This window comes from Pelodiscus sinensis, chromosome 17, assembly GCF_052426305.1.
Source record: "Pelodiscus sinensis isolate ZL-2025 chromosome 17, ASM5242630v1, whole genome shotgun sequence".
In the NCBI taxonomy this organism is placed as follows: domain Eukaryota; kingdom Metazoa; phylum Chordata; order Testudines; family Trionychidae; genus Pelodiscus; species Pelodiscus sinensis.
The window spans coordinates 23,152,808-23,167,585 of NC_143068.1; the positions used below are offsets into that span (position 1 = coordinate 23,152,808).

Below are 14,778 nucleotides of genomic sequence, written 5' to 3' on the forward strand. Positions count from 1 at the left end.
GCCAGGTCAATGAGAAGTGTCTGGAATGTGAGGCTACATCTACATGGCGCATTGTTGCGCAAGAAGATATGCAAATGAAGTGCAGCGATTAATATCTCCACGCCTCATTTGCATACCTAATGAGCTGCCATTTTGCGGAAGGGGCTTTTGCGCAAGTAGGAGCTGTCTATGCTGCTCCTTCTTGTGCAAAAAACCCCTTTTGCGCAGGAGCCGTTCTTCCTGAAAATAAGCGGCAGGACGGCTCCAACGCGCAGTGTAGACATAGCCTGATTGTTTCATATCAATGGAGAAGGGAGGAGGTGTGATAGCAGGAGCAGTTATACACATGCATGATCACAGGAAGCAGATGCTGGCCAGCAGCATAGCCACCTCCACCCCAGCATGCTCTGGGAAGCAGCTGCTGGCCACTGCAAAACTCCCTACTGCCCTGGGCCAGCCACGGAGAGAAGTTGGTGAGCAGCTTTTGTCCCCCTCCCCGCCCCCCGTTGGGCTGGCCTAGGGAGCACCAGTGGGTGGGATGCCCAGACTCATACCATGGCATGCCAGCCCTGGGGAGCACTAGTGGCTCCATGCCAGCCCTGGGGATCAGCAGAAGGTGGGGTGTTCGCCCTCCCACTCCAGACGCACCCCACAAAGAAACAGGCAGGGTGCACAGCCTCGGGGAGAAGCTGGCAGCCACCATTACCCCATGCCGTGACCCTCCCCAAGCCCCTGCCCTGATTCCTGTGCCCCCCATACCACCAGCCACCTACCCTGAAGAACCCAAGCAATGCCAGGTAAGTCTTCTAGTAGTTAAATATTACCCTCCCCTGACAAAGAACAGATATCTCTGAATATATATAATATTGCCTGTATCCAGAGCAACTGTTGTCCCTGTCTCCTGATGACAATTCGTAGACTTTAAAAGGCTTCTTCAGCCCTATTTTTAGTTGAGGAAACAACACTTGTAATTAGGTTTTGAGTTTTATTGACATGAAAAGAGTTTCCTTATCTCGAATGAAGTTAAAATCCAAATCCTGCAATGTAGCCCCACATTAGGCAACGTGCCTTATCTTTTGTTTTGCACTTGGTATAAGATGACTGTTGGATGAAAACTGCTGATTCTCCTAGCCTGCCTGACCATACCCTCCTCTGGGAACAGGGTTCTGTGCAACGCAGAACAGACTCATGGCAGATCACAGGCCTGCAGGAGTGCTGAGCTTTGTGTATTTTATCACTTTACCGCCTCCTCATCTCTTTTAATCCTGGCTCCTTTATCTGGGGTTGCTGATGTGTGTGACAGCCTGGTACCCATAACAGCCAGCCAAAGGAGTTTCATCAGAACTTTGTTCTCACCTGTGCCAGGCACAAAGAATCAAAGGGATCTCTACACAGGACCCGTTCTCAAATCAGATGCGGAAGTAGCAGACCTAGAGCATGCAGACCCTCAGCGAGGGAAGAGTCAATAGCCATCATAGAGGGCATCCAAAAACTCTCCGGCTGTGTCTAGACTGCATCCCTTTCCCGTAAAAGGGATGCAAATTAGACACATCGCAATTGCAAATGAAGCGGGGATTTAAATCCCCCGCTTCATTTGCATAAACATGGCTGCCGCTTTTTTCCGGCTCGGGGCTTTGCTGGAAAAAAGCACCAGTCTAGACGGGGATCTTTTGGAAAACAAACCCTTTTCCGAAACATCCCTTATTCCTCTTAAAAAAAGGAATAAGGGATCTTTCGGAAAAGGGTTTATTTTCCGAAAGATCCCTGTCTAGACTGGCACTTTTTTCCGGCAAAGCCCCGAGCCAGAAAAAAGCGGCAGCCATGTTTATGCAAATGAAGCGGGGGGGGGGGATTTAAATCCCCGCTTCATTTGCAATTGAGATATGTCTAATTTGCATGCCTTTTACGGAAAAGGGATGCAGTCTAGAGACAGCCCCCATGTCTGAAAGAATTTGAGAAGCTTCTGAAAAGGATTATATGATGCAGTTACCTTCAGTACCAGGAGTTTGGACTTGATCAGCCTATCAAGTTAGGCTCTTCCAGTCCTAACTCCTGTGTTCTTGTGTCAAAGTGTTGCAACATTGAAACAGAGTCCGGAACATTCTGGAACCTGTTTAATGTTTGGCAGAGAGAAAAGATTGAGGAAAGGTTGTATAAAATTTCAGAAAGCAAGTTTCATCATAAGCACGCACACGGCAGTATGTCCCAGTGAATATAGGTAGTTTTGTCCCATCCCCACATATGCAAAAAACAGGTATATGGGTGTCAGTTCATTTTGGTTAGTCGTATGTCTCATTAGAGATGACAGAGATGCCTGGGACTGCTCACTCCCCACCCTCATCTCTACCTACTGTTTTGGTTGCTCTGTTCCCACTTTTCTTCTTCCTCTGTATTTGCTTTCAACTTTGGACCCATCTTTCCCCTGTGAATCATATTCTGCTGCCTAGAGTCATCATTATAATACAACATGGACCAATAAGATCTCAGCTGCTCCATGGCAGAATGGTCATTTTAGCAAAAATAAGTAGTGTCTGGAGAGCACTGTTTAATTGCATCAGTGAGCCCATTAACACCGTATTAAAAACAAGGGCCCTGGTGGAATAATCCCTCAAACATCTGTAGGTCCTTTCACCAGCATGCTCTCCTTTAGGAATTGCAGCAGATCCCCATGTCAGAGCCTTGGGCAGCTGCAAAAATCATTTCATTCATGTTGTAGGATTACAGAATCAACAAGGGCCTGATTCAAAGCTGATTGAAGTAAATGGAAAGACTCGCATTGACTTAGTGGAGCTGGTTTCAAAGCTGTAACTAACTGAAACAGGCTTGATGGAAGAGAACAGTATTTTATAGGGTATATTTCTTTCCTGAAATGGCGACATTTTGGAAGATCATGCTTTTGAGGCCAGACATTCAGAAATGTATCTGTCAACAGCAGGACTGGTAACTGTGTGTGTGTGTGTGTGTGTGTGTGTGTGTGTACGTGTGTGTGTGTGTGTACGTGTACAAACCTGATATTGTGAAGCCTTTGTCATTAGAGGTACTGCAGAAAATTGTAGGTTCTTTGTATGCAGAAATACTGTGCTGTCATAATGTGTGGCCAGGGAAGAGGCCTGGACTGATTAGTAATTGCTGCTCTTGTGGTTCAGTTTCAGATAAGCACCACTTTAAGAATGAGCAGGTGATGTACAGGTTTCGGTATGATGACGGAACTTATAAACCGAGAAGCGAATTGGAAGATATCATGTCCAAGGTACTCGATCTCCCAGGCTAGAGCCTGATAACTCTGAATAATAGTTACTAAAAATGTCTATTTTGCATCTGCATGGTCATAAGCACTACAGCATACTATCCAAAGCTAGTAAAATCTATCTGTTGTATCAATCTGCTGCCATGCTAGTGTAGGAGACAGTCTCTTTCTCATTCCCCATCTTGCCCACTTTTTATGCCATTTTGGAGGATTCTGTTGATTAGGAGAGAAAGCAAGGCCTAGTGATAAATTACTGTTATTAGTTACATAAATTATGGTGGCATCTAATGCCCCCAGTCCGAACGAAGGCTTGAATTCTGTGAAAACACAATAGGCTAATTGATACCAGCTGAGGCCACCTTCCAGTTTAAGAGAGAGGAGATATAGCAATGGTGTGTAGATGTTTAGGTTTTTTCTTTGATACTTACATATGTCTATGATGAGTTCCAGTGATCCCCATCTACCCCTGAATTCATTATTAATTGATTAATTTCTTATGGCCATCACTTCAGAAGTGGTTCTTGTGAAAAGATCGGGAGAAGAAGGGTTAAGAAGCAGGATAGAAGAGGCTAAGATGCTTATGTAAGAAGCAGACAAGCTGATACACAAGGCTGCCACTGTTGGCAGAGCAAAGGAGGTGGGGTAACACAGTAAGGGTGCATCTACACTGCACCCGGAACTCAAAATAAGCTATGCAATTTGAGCAATGCAAATTGCGTAGCTTATTTCAAGTTAATGTTGAAATAGTTTATTTTGAAATTTGGCACTGTTTACACAGCGCCAAATTTCTAAATAGAGCGCTATTCCGAAACATCCCTTACTCCTCGTGGAACGAGATTTATTGGGACGTTGGACTAGCAAGCCCGTTATGGCATAACGTGGAATAGCTATTTAGGAATACTTCCGGTATCCCAAAATAGCTCCACAATGTAGACATAGCCTAAGAAACAAGTGTGGAAACGCTGGGGGAGAGCTGACAAGGTATTTGAAGGTAAAGACAAGAAGCTCATGCTTGGTAAAATGAGACTGGTGGGGTCAGTGGAAGGGGTCTCAAACTAAGGATGTGATTCAGTCAGCGCGAGCTTAGCAGCTGCGGTTTGCATGGGTTGAAATGGGGGTGAATGCTGGAAAGGAGGATGTTAGAAGCAAAACCTCAGTACCAGGGATGGGAGAGAGATTGCTGGAAGTGGAAAGAGAGGAGGAGAAGAAGAAGAGTTTCTACAAACATTTGATCTGTCTAATTCCTGATGAGCTGGTGTTGTCCATGGCCATGCTACTGTAGTTCCAGAGCTGCTATAGCTATTCAGTATAGTTATGAAAAACTATGGATCTGGTACATAATTATAAAGCCACATTTGTTTTTTCCTTAGGGTGTGAGGCTCTATTGTCGACTGCACAGTCTTTACACGCCTGTAATAAAGTAAGTTCTGCTTGCCTGTTGTGCTGCCATTTGGAATCTTCGCTCTTCCTTCCTATAACCTGCAATGAAAGAATTTGCTCAGTTTATCAGACTCCTTTGCTACAATCCCATCTCCAGCTGGGATTAGCAGAGGTGCTTCTGCTGAAGAAGTGTAGAACTGAACTTAGGTTGGTGACCTACTGGCTAAATCTACACTGGCATGATTTTCCGGAAATGCTTTTAACGGAAAAGTTTTCCGTTAAAAGAATTTTCGGAAAAGCGTGTCTAGATTGGCAGGACACTTTTCCGGAAAAGCGCTTTTTCCGGAAAAGCGTCCGTGGCCAATCTAGATGCGCTTTTCCGCAAAAAAGCCCCGATCGTCATTTTCGCGATTGGGGCTTTTTTTGAGGAAAACACTACTGTGCTGTCTACACTGGCCCTTTTCCAGAACAGTTTTCCGGAAAAAGACTTTTGCCCGAACAGGAGCAGCATAGTTTTTCCGGAAAAGCACTGATGATTTTACATTAGATCGTCAGTGCTTTTCCGGAAATTCAAGTGGCCAGTGTAGACAGCTGGCAAGTTTTTCCTGAAAAGCGGCTGATTTTCCGGAATAACTTGCCAGTGTAGACACAGCCTTAGACTATTTATTTATCCTAGATAGATTCCTCTGACTGGGGTTAGAGTGGGTGTATTGATAAGTGAAGCCTGAATGAGGAGAGACATGGTAGAGCATCTGTTGCTGGTGCTTGTTGCAGGCAATAGTCTTTTTGTTGTTTCCATTTGGTAAATTCACCCAGAGGATGAAGCAAAGGGCTCATAAAAAAAAACAAACCTCACATTGAGGGATAAATCCTCACTTGGCAAAACTCTTCTTGACTTCTGCAGAATGATAGCCTGGATCGGGGCATTGGGATTTGACCCAAATACCAGCCCACGGCATAGAACTAATCTAAGTTTACTAGTTAACTCATTTCCAAGATATGGGCTTTTCAAATGTTAATGCCCTATTGGAATGTCCAGATCTGCAGTTCCTAAAGTCTATGCCATGAGCCTATTTGAGGTTCTACATGAACCATTCAGATATCCTGTCCAACTGCCCATGGTTGAGATGAGACATTTTCGCTCACAGGAACTTTCTATTTTAAGGTACACACAATTTTGATGACAAAAAATAACCCCTAGGAAAAATAAACATGGAGACATGGACCTCCCTGTCCCGAGTGCGCTCAGGAGATGTCCCAAGACAAAAGATACTTTTGGTATGACAGGGGTCTATCTGATGAAGCGTGTCCATTCTTCAATCATAATTCTGTCTAACTGACAACATGTGGCTCTGAGTAGGCAAAGTGGCAATATGTGTGTGTTTGTGTGTGCACCTCAGCCACTAAGAAAGTAATTGATATGTAAAGAAAAATAATGCTAGTTGTAACTTGAACTGAGAAAAACTGCTTCTGACTTCAGAGTGCCTCCAGCATCAGATGAATTGTGCTGGAGAAAGTAATAGCCATCTCCATTTTGTGGCATTTGAACCATGCACCATTTTTTCTATCAGATTTTTTTAGCCATTCTTTTATTTCAAGAAGAATCCTGGTATTGGGAAAAATTACAGCCACTGAAAACGTTGGGCTCCTCATGAATGGACTTACAACTTCACCACTCTCAGACTCTTCTTTGATGCCCACCGTCCATCAAACAAACTCCATCACCCCAGCGAGGACTGATATCTTCCACTCCTGAATCTCTGATCTTCCTGCTCTATGACAAGTTTCAACTTGTCCCATTGGATGGTAGCCTGGCGCCATTGTCCCACTACACAGCTATTCTGCCATTCGATCTCTGCTCTGTCTGGCATCTTCTGATCCTACAGTTCCTGTTGCCATAAGTTCCTGGTGGATGAAGGCCCCTTTTCAGAGTATGCCTTGCACTCCAACAAGCTGGGAGACCTGCAGAAATTGGAATATCTGGGTGTAAATGCCAAGACGTATTGGGGCAACAGGAAGTCTCTGATTTTATTACTCTGTGGCTATTCATTCCATCATCATGTGAAGCCATTTCCTTTTACTGAAAGCACAGTGGCCTCAACACAGCATCTGCCTTTGTTATTTGTTCCCTCCCACTGATATTTCAGTGAAGTCTTGGGGCAAAATAAGATGGTGCCCCACTGGCAATAGAGCATGTCTTAATTTGCAGGGTGTTGCCTCAACAGCGAAGTGTATGACCAGGGCATCTAAACAGAAAATTGTTAGATTTGTGGAAGACCACCCATGGGTGATTGATCAGCTAATGACAGGAAGCACATATCAGGAACCTTTGTTTATTCCTCCGGCACTAATGTGTGAGTAATGGACAACACCTCCCTAAGTTGTGGGAGCAGCAGGCATCATGCTACCTTAATTTGTCTGAGGCAGTGTGACTAGCTAAGATTCAGGCTGATATTTTTCCATATTGTGGCCACTCATGTAGTGGCATCACCTGCAGCTTCTGGGTCAGTGAGTTAATGTCCAGACATCCTTCCTGACAAGCATTTAATGGGCAGCAGCGAGCAGCTGGGCCTTGGACCAAGCATCCAGAGCCCAATGAAATGTTAGCCCTTTCATTGCAGTGTCTAGGCCCTCCCCGTATGCTGCCGTTCAACATTAAAATGCAAGGAGCCACCTCTCCCAACCTGGAAAACCCTATTCATGACAGCTCAATATTTTCGTGCTCTGCTTTATTATTCTAAAATTTCCAGAGCACATTTGCTCGTGATAAATGTGTGAGTGGGGGAAGTGCTCCTCAGAACTCCCACAGCTTAGTGCTGGAGTGAGTGCATTACTGGAAGCCAGGTTTAAAAAAATGTGTGTAAGCACTACGGGGAAAGTTGTGTTCTGAGGACATACATTTCTGGGAATTTTGTCAGACTGTTTTTTCAAGTTCTGGAAGTGCTACTTCCCCTTCTAATTTCTCACTCCCTGGGTTAGGCAAACATGCAGGCATTTCTTCTGGAGTTCTTTAAAACAGCCAGATATAGCACAGTCCCTCTGTAGGTGACCTATAAAGGCAAAATGCCAGTAGGGTGAACTTTAATTTTAGGTTTTTCCTCTTTGTCTTAAAGAAAACCCCACGTTTGTATAATTTGGTGCTAATGAAACAGCCTGAGTCAATAGCACCAGAGACTAAACTATAGAACAGGTACATCTTGACTGTGAAGGTTTCCCCACATAGCTATGCCAATGCACCTCAAGCGTGAATTGGAAAGACCATGTCTATGTAAAGAGGGAAATTTATCCTCCATGGCCCATTCAGCAGCTGGCTTCTCTGCTGAAACTGCCAACAAGAGCGAGCCAATTAATTTCAGAAATGGCTTTTGCAGTGTAGGACTAGGAATCGGATCAAGATCACCAAACTCATTTCATCCAGGCCGGTGAATCACCATAAAATGAAAACAACTTTCGTTCACTAATGCCATGGGATGTATTCAATCCAGTGGTAAAAAGTAAAAGGCTTTATAGGCCAAAGTCCTGAGCCACCTAATCCCCATTGCTTCACAGATTCGAGACATAAATATATTTTCAAAAAGACTCCAAAGCTTCAGTTATTTCCATGATCTTGGAACAGGAACAAACAAAGCCTCTAAGAAGCAGTGATTTATAAATGCATCTTTTCTTTGTCTCAAGAATGGTGCTGTTCTAGATGAGGGCAGGAATGTAGAGGTTTTGGTCCTTATTAAAAGACTTAAGTGCTGACAATTAAAAAAGATTGTATTTGACCTCTTCTTCCTGGATCAACAACATCTGAATTCCAAGTTTTAGAAAAATGTGGATCTGAATGTGGACATGTGGATCTGGAATATGTTTCTCATCCAGGCTGTGAGATGTTCCACAGTTTAAATCTCAGTCCTTTCTTCTAGAAGAGGCAATGGAGCTGACAGCCTTGCCAGGCCCTCGGGCAAGATTCGATGGGGAGGGGGAATAAAAGGGGGTTCTCTGTGCCCTTGGAAGGGGCAAGATCTCAGGTGGAAAGGGCAGGGCTGGTACTATCTTCTGCCACCCAGCCCCCTTCAGGGGTGCCCAGAGCAGGGCCTGAGAAGAGCAGACTAGCTTCTACTTTGTTTTCTTGTGTTTTATTTATAGTACTAAAAAAATAATGAATGGTCTAGTTGCCCTTATAGCTGTAATTCCTCTTCCTGAGTAAAATACAGGTTGCAATACTTTACTTATTTATCCAGCCTTATTGAAATGAGTACATTTTTATACCGATGTTTCTTATTTTCTTTTACCTAAGAGACCGAGACTACCATTTGAAGACCTACAAATCAGTAATCCCTGCCAGTAAACTAGTGGATTGGCTGATTGCACAGGTACGAAAATGTAGATAAATAGTACTTCTGTATATTGCTGTCATGCTATCATTGACAGCTTCTGGATCTTTCAACATTGCCACATCAGTGCAACTGTACAGTGAGTATAAAGCAGCAGTTTATCTAGATAGTGCTTCAATATGTTTTAGACATTTGTGTTCTTAAAACCCATTAAACTCCAGTGTTGGTTATTATTATTTACTCTGTTCCCACTCAGTGCTTGGCAATGTACAGACCAAAAAAATTCTGCCTTGGCCCTCTGGGAGATGAACTGGATCTTTTCATATCTAGCTTCTATGTTTCTGTGAAGACAAACAGATTTAGCTGTCAGTTACACCAGTGTAAATATGGAGTAGCTGCATGTAAGTTTGAGTTATTGCCACTTATACTAGGGCAAATAAAGCAGCATTTTTACACTCGATCAGAATCTAGCCCTGAGGAATTTACATTTGAGCTTTAATGTTCTAGAGCAAGCCTAATAGCTAGAGCAAAAATAGAATTAGAAGTCTGATTGCATTCTTGGGGTTTAAATCCAGAAGATGACTCTTACTTACATAAAACCCCTTTTATTTGGAGTTCTGTTGATGAAAATCACTATATAAGAGCTAGGTATTCTTCTTATATTCCCAAAGGGTATGTCTACACTACAAAGTTAGTTCGAACTAACGGATGTTAGTTCGAACTAACTTTAATAGGCGCTACACTAGCGCTCCGCTAGTTCGAATTTGAATCGAACTAGCGGAGCGCTTAGTTCGAACTAGGTAAACCTCATTTTACGAGGATTAAGCCTAGTTCGAACTAGCTAGTTCGAATTAAGGGCTGTGTAGCCCCTTAATTCGAACTAGTGGGAGGCTAGCCCTCCCCAGGTTTCCCTGGTGGCCACTCTGGCCAACACCAGGGAAACTCTATGCCCCCTTCCCGGCCCCGGACCCCTTAAAGGGGCACAGGCTGGCTACGGTGCCCGTGCCAGGTGCAAGCCTGCCAGCACCCAGCCAGCAGACCCTGCACCTGGCACGGCTCGAGCCACCCACCCGATGTCCCCCAGCCCACCCCTTCTTCCTGGGACCAGGCTGGCGGCTCCCGGGAGCTTGCCCTGGACCGCAAGAGGCAGGCACCTGCCTGGGCTAGTGCGGACATCGTGGACCTCGTCCACGATCTCCGCACTAGGCACAGGAAAGTGGCCGTCTAGGGCAGGAGAGCTGCCAGCCTGGCCACCCAGGAGCAGGTGTGCATGAAAATCAAGGGGGTCCACTGAGACCCCCGACCCTGAGCCCTGAGCTTACAATGGCCGTCCTGGGTCATACCAAAGGTCCATCTAACCCAGTACCCTGTCTGCCGACAGCGGCCAACCCTAGGGACCCTGGAGGGGATGGACCGAAGACAGTGACCAAGCCATTTGTCTTGTGCCATCCCTCTCCAGCCTTCCACAAACTTTGGGCAGGGACACCACTCCTACCCCCCGGACCCAACCTCCATGACTTGATCTCACTTCCCTTTAAACTCTGTTCTAGTTGTAGCCTTCACAGCCTCCTGCAGCAAGGAGTTCCTCAGGTTAACTATTTGCTTTGTGAACAACAACTTTCTCTTACTAGTTTGAAGCCTGCTACCCATTCCTTTCCTTTGGTGTCCTCTAGTCCTTCTTTATGGGAACTGATGAAGAACTTTTCTGAATGCACCCTCTCCACCAACCCCTGCTTTTAGAGACCTCTATTCTGTCCCCGCTCCATCTCCTCTTTTCTAAGCTGAACAGTCCCAGTCTCTGTAGCCTCTCTTCATATGGGACCTGTTCCCAACCCCTGATCATGTTAGTTGCCCTCCCCTCTCCCAGCCTTTCTCTTCCCCTCTCCCACCTCCTTTTCCCAGTCTCCCCCAGTTTTGTTCAATAAAGACAGAGTCAATGTTGGAAGAAACGTTATCTTTATTTTGTACATCAATAAGAAGGGGGGCTAGGGAAGGGTAAGTGGAAGGAGGTGAGGGAGGAATGGGGTACGAGCCCCCGATGGGGAGGACTGGGCTGGCTCTGCAGGCTTCTGGGGGTGGAAGCTCTCCGGCAGCCCCCCAATTGCCCCCTCTCCCCAGATGGCAGCCTGCGGCAAGTGCAGCCGGGCTGATGGCCGAGTGGTGTGATGTGCCCAGTGTGGGTACTCCGGGCACTCCAAGCCAGAACTTCTTTGCAAGCGGGGCACCCCTTAGAACTGTGTGTCCGGGGTGGGGGTCGGGACCCTTTAAGCGCAGTCCTCGGCTAGCCTGAGACAGCATCTCCATGCTGTAAGTCCTCCTCTTATGCCCTGCCGGCACTGCTTCCGGCCATCCTTAAGCCCTGTTCAGAGTCCACTCAATGTGGACTTGCTAGTTCGAATTAGCAAAACGCTAATTCGAACTAGTTTTTAGTTCTAGACGCGTTAGTTCGAATTAGCTTAGTTCGAATTAACTAATTCGAACTAAGTTAGTTCGAACTAGCGCTGTAGTGTAGACATACCCAAAGTGACATAAAAGGCCCTTTGTATAAATTAGAATCAGACCTGGCATGTTCTTCTTTGGAAATGTTCCTTCCAATTGCTTTTGACATTTCTTTACAGCAAGGACACAAATGTGATTTAAGACCCCCATTAAATCAAATGGAACAGCTGAAGGTGGGTTACCTAGCCCTGCCTATCAAAGGCAGATGGAAAGCAGGCATATTGGAGTAGTTGGATCTGTTCCATGTGGCTTAGCGGGGTCCATGGAGAACCAGAAAAAAAGGAAAAAGAGGCGGCTGTGGCTGAAGAGGTGCAATTTAATCAATATGATGTGGCCATGATTGTGATTAATCACAGTTCTGTAGGCAAGAGGATGACTCAGAGGGAAAAATAACAGATCAATCTGAGGTCTGGAGAAAGTGAACTCATTTTTTTCCTCCTTTTCCTCATTCTGTTAGGTTAAGCCAGCCTGTAGGTTTGCTGTTCACTGAATTTTTCTTTACACTTCATGCATTAGGCTTGAATCATATATGTATAGAGGCTAAATTGATGCGTATGTTATATGTGAAAAATTTCTGGTGTATTCATTTACTTTATATGATCATTGTCAACGTTTAACTTCTGCATCTAGGCCTTGGTCCAATTCCCAATCATGTCATTAGGAGACATTCTTTGACTAGTGGGAGTTGGATTTTTAATGTTACTAAATTAAAAATCAAATTTGATTTTTTCTGACTGGTGGCACTACAAATTCTCCCATAGATATAAAAATCCAGGTGGAATATTGCTGCTACTTATGTCATTTACTTCCTTTATGAATAGATCCTATGGAACTTGATAGAAAATTATCACTTTTCTATAGTTTTTTTTTTTTAAACATCCCATAGAATTTAATAGAAAATTCCTTCCATTGTATGGAAACCTATAGGATAGTTTAGAAATATATAGAAAAATTCTTATTTTCTATTAAATTCTATAGTTATTTGAGTAATTTCTTTAGAAACCTAATACACGTCTATAGAATTCTATTAGGACTTTTCTATAAGAGCAGTATTAAAGATTCTATATTTGGAATTTAGCTCGTGGCCTTGTTCGTGTGCAGTGAACAAAATAAACTCCCAATTGCTCTTCCAGAGCTGTGTTGGCACTCTAGAAATGGAAAAGTGTTCATACTGATAAAGCAGATGCAACTTCCAGACATGGAGGGGAGCATATGCAACATGTTAAGTTATGGAGATGATTTATGTGACCACTTTTCTGACTATAGCTACACTGAGAGATTTTATTGCCTTTGTGAGTAAGTGCCCTGCATTTATAACAATCAGATTTCCATTCAGACAGACCTACAAACAGCCTATGCACTTGCTTGGAAATTCACCCCTCAGAATGAATTATTTTCTTATAACTGGTCACAATTTGGATCTTCTACCTAAATATTTCAGTAGGAGCTGGTGGGTGCTCAGCTCTTTTGAAAAATCGATCCAACTTTTAGTTTCCTAATTACAGTTTTAGGAATGTAACTTTAGGCCCCCATTTTTTAAAATCTTGGCTGTGGTATCTAATGTGATTTCACAACTAAACAAGTAGCCAGAAAGGGATCTTGAAAAAAATGCACTTCCTGGTTCTGACATACCTTCTATATTCAGGATTTGAAGTAGAAAATCATGATTTGATTTAGAAATGTTGTACAAATAGTGCAGACCATTGTTTTCTTTATATTCAGTGACCCAGCATAGTACTTGAAGGATGGAATCTGCCTTCTGTTTGTCATTTAGATTGGAAAAGTGAGGGGGATCTTTCACTAATAGAAGATTCTGGTTTTCATTTCCTTGGCCCTCACAAATATTCTCAAGATTCAGCAACACAAAGGAATTAGGGCTTTTTTTTCCCTATGAAAGAAATTATATTTTAGTCATCATTTGAGATCCTAAACCCTGCCTCCTACTTGGGGAATATTATATTTTCTTGCATCTGCCAACAATCAAGCTGAATTTGGTCTTGAGAGACACAACTATGTGTACATTTAACCTGTTGCCATTTAAATCTGAAACATACAACAATCCCTTGTGTATCACAAGCTCTCAGAATCTAGACCAAAATAGGCACCAATTGCCTGATTATCAAAGACACTGAGTGCTAGTATCTCCTCACATAAATGGAGCTGCAGATGTTCCAGCATTTCTCACTATGAGGCCTATTATATTGTGCAACCTGGAATACTAGCACTGCATATTCAATACCAGCTAGCCTTTATGTGAGAGAGAGAGGCTGAGGGCTTTCCATAAGACCTGGAGATTTAACGCTGAGGTTGCCTGCCTTTCTGTTAGTTATTTCCTGCCCACAATGGCTGGATTTGGTCTCAGTTATCTCCCATTGTGTGTCTAAGGTGTGTTCTATATTTGACACCTGAACACAGTATTAGTCATCATGACATTGGAAGAACATTCCAGCAACATTGTTGATGGAAGATGAGGGTGTTTATGTCTCATCTCAGGGCATAGGGTAGGTCCTGGAAAGTGAAGACTTGTAAGAAACCCTGTGTTGGGTATTTCTCAGGTGACCTTCTGAACATTGTGGGGAGAGGGCTTTGGCAAGTCCTAGCCTGAAAGGAGAAACACCTGCTCTAGCTTTTGTGATTGCAACTGAAGATGTCTCTCAATTCAATAATGGTCCCTGTGGAAATTTAGAGATAATCACTCGGCATTTGTGCAGGTGAACTGCTGGATCCTGTCACTCTTCATGTTCGAAAGTCATCTCCCCTCACTGACAGCTGAGCAATGTGTGTGTGTGTGTGGGGGGGGGGGGGTGTTGAGTATCATGTGCACTGCAGTTTCTACAAGAGACACATCTAAAATCACATGTAGAATGTAAGGATATCTCTCTTTAAGGGATTTTTTTTATTATTATTTATTGCAGTTGGAGGGATGGCCAAATATTATTTGGAAATATGCACAGGATCTGCAATGCTTTATTTTTAGTTACCTTCTATATTTAAAAGGTGCTGGTTTCCTAGGGTGTGAGCTAAGGGCACCCTAACATCCTCAGGAGTCGCCAAGTTTGCTTTAGAATCCCTGCCCATGGAGATTTTAATGGTCAGTTACCTGGAAGAGACCCAGATCCCAAAGGCTAATTTCAGAATGGTGTCAGAAGCCATTTTCCCTTCAATGTATTCACAATTACAGAATTAAATTAGATTTTAAACCCCAGCCCTTATGTAGAATGAACTATCCACTTAGCCTAAAAACAAGTCATGGTGTTAGCTGGATGCTGTCACATGGCAGGATGTGGAAACTGAGAAGAGACTTGTAAAGCCTTAGAAATTGGCTTAGAGTAGAAAATGAGTGTAATGTTTATT

The 14,778-nt window shown here is 43.8% G+C and overlaps 1 protein-coding gene across 4 annotated transcripts in view; it reads left to right on the forward strand.

Moving 5' to 3' along the window:
- PREX1 (phosphatidylinositol-3,4,5-trisphosphate dependent Rac exchange factor 1) overlaps positions 1-14,778 on the forward strand; it is a 267,990-nt gene that overhangs the window by 179,197 nt on the left and 74,015 nt on the right. For all 4 annotated transcript variants that reach the window (XM_075901238.2, XM_075901236.2, XM_075901237.2 and 1 more), the window contains 3 exons: positions 3,126-3,229; positions 4,597-4,646; positions 8,889-8,964. In XM_075901238.2, the coding sequence (XP_075757353.2) occupies positions 3,126-3,229; positions 4,597-4,646; positions 8,889-8,964 (230 nt within the window). The remainder of the gene's footprint in view (positions 1-3,125; positions 3,230-4,596; positions 4,647-8,888; positions 8,965-14,778) is intronic.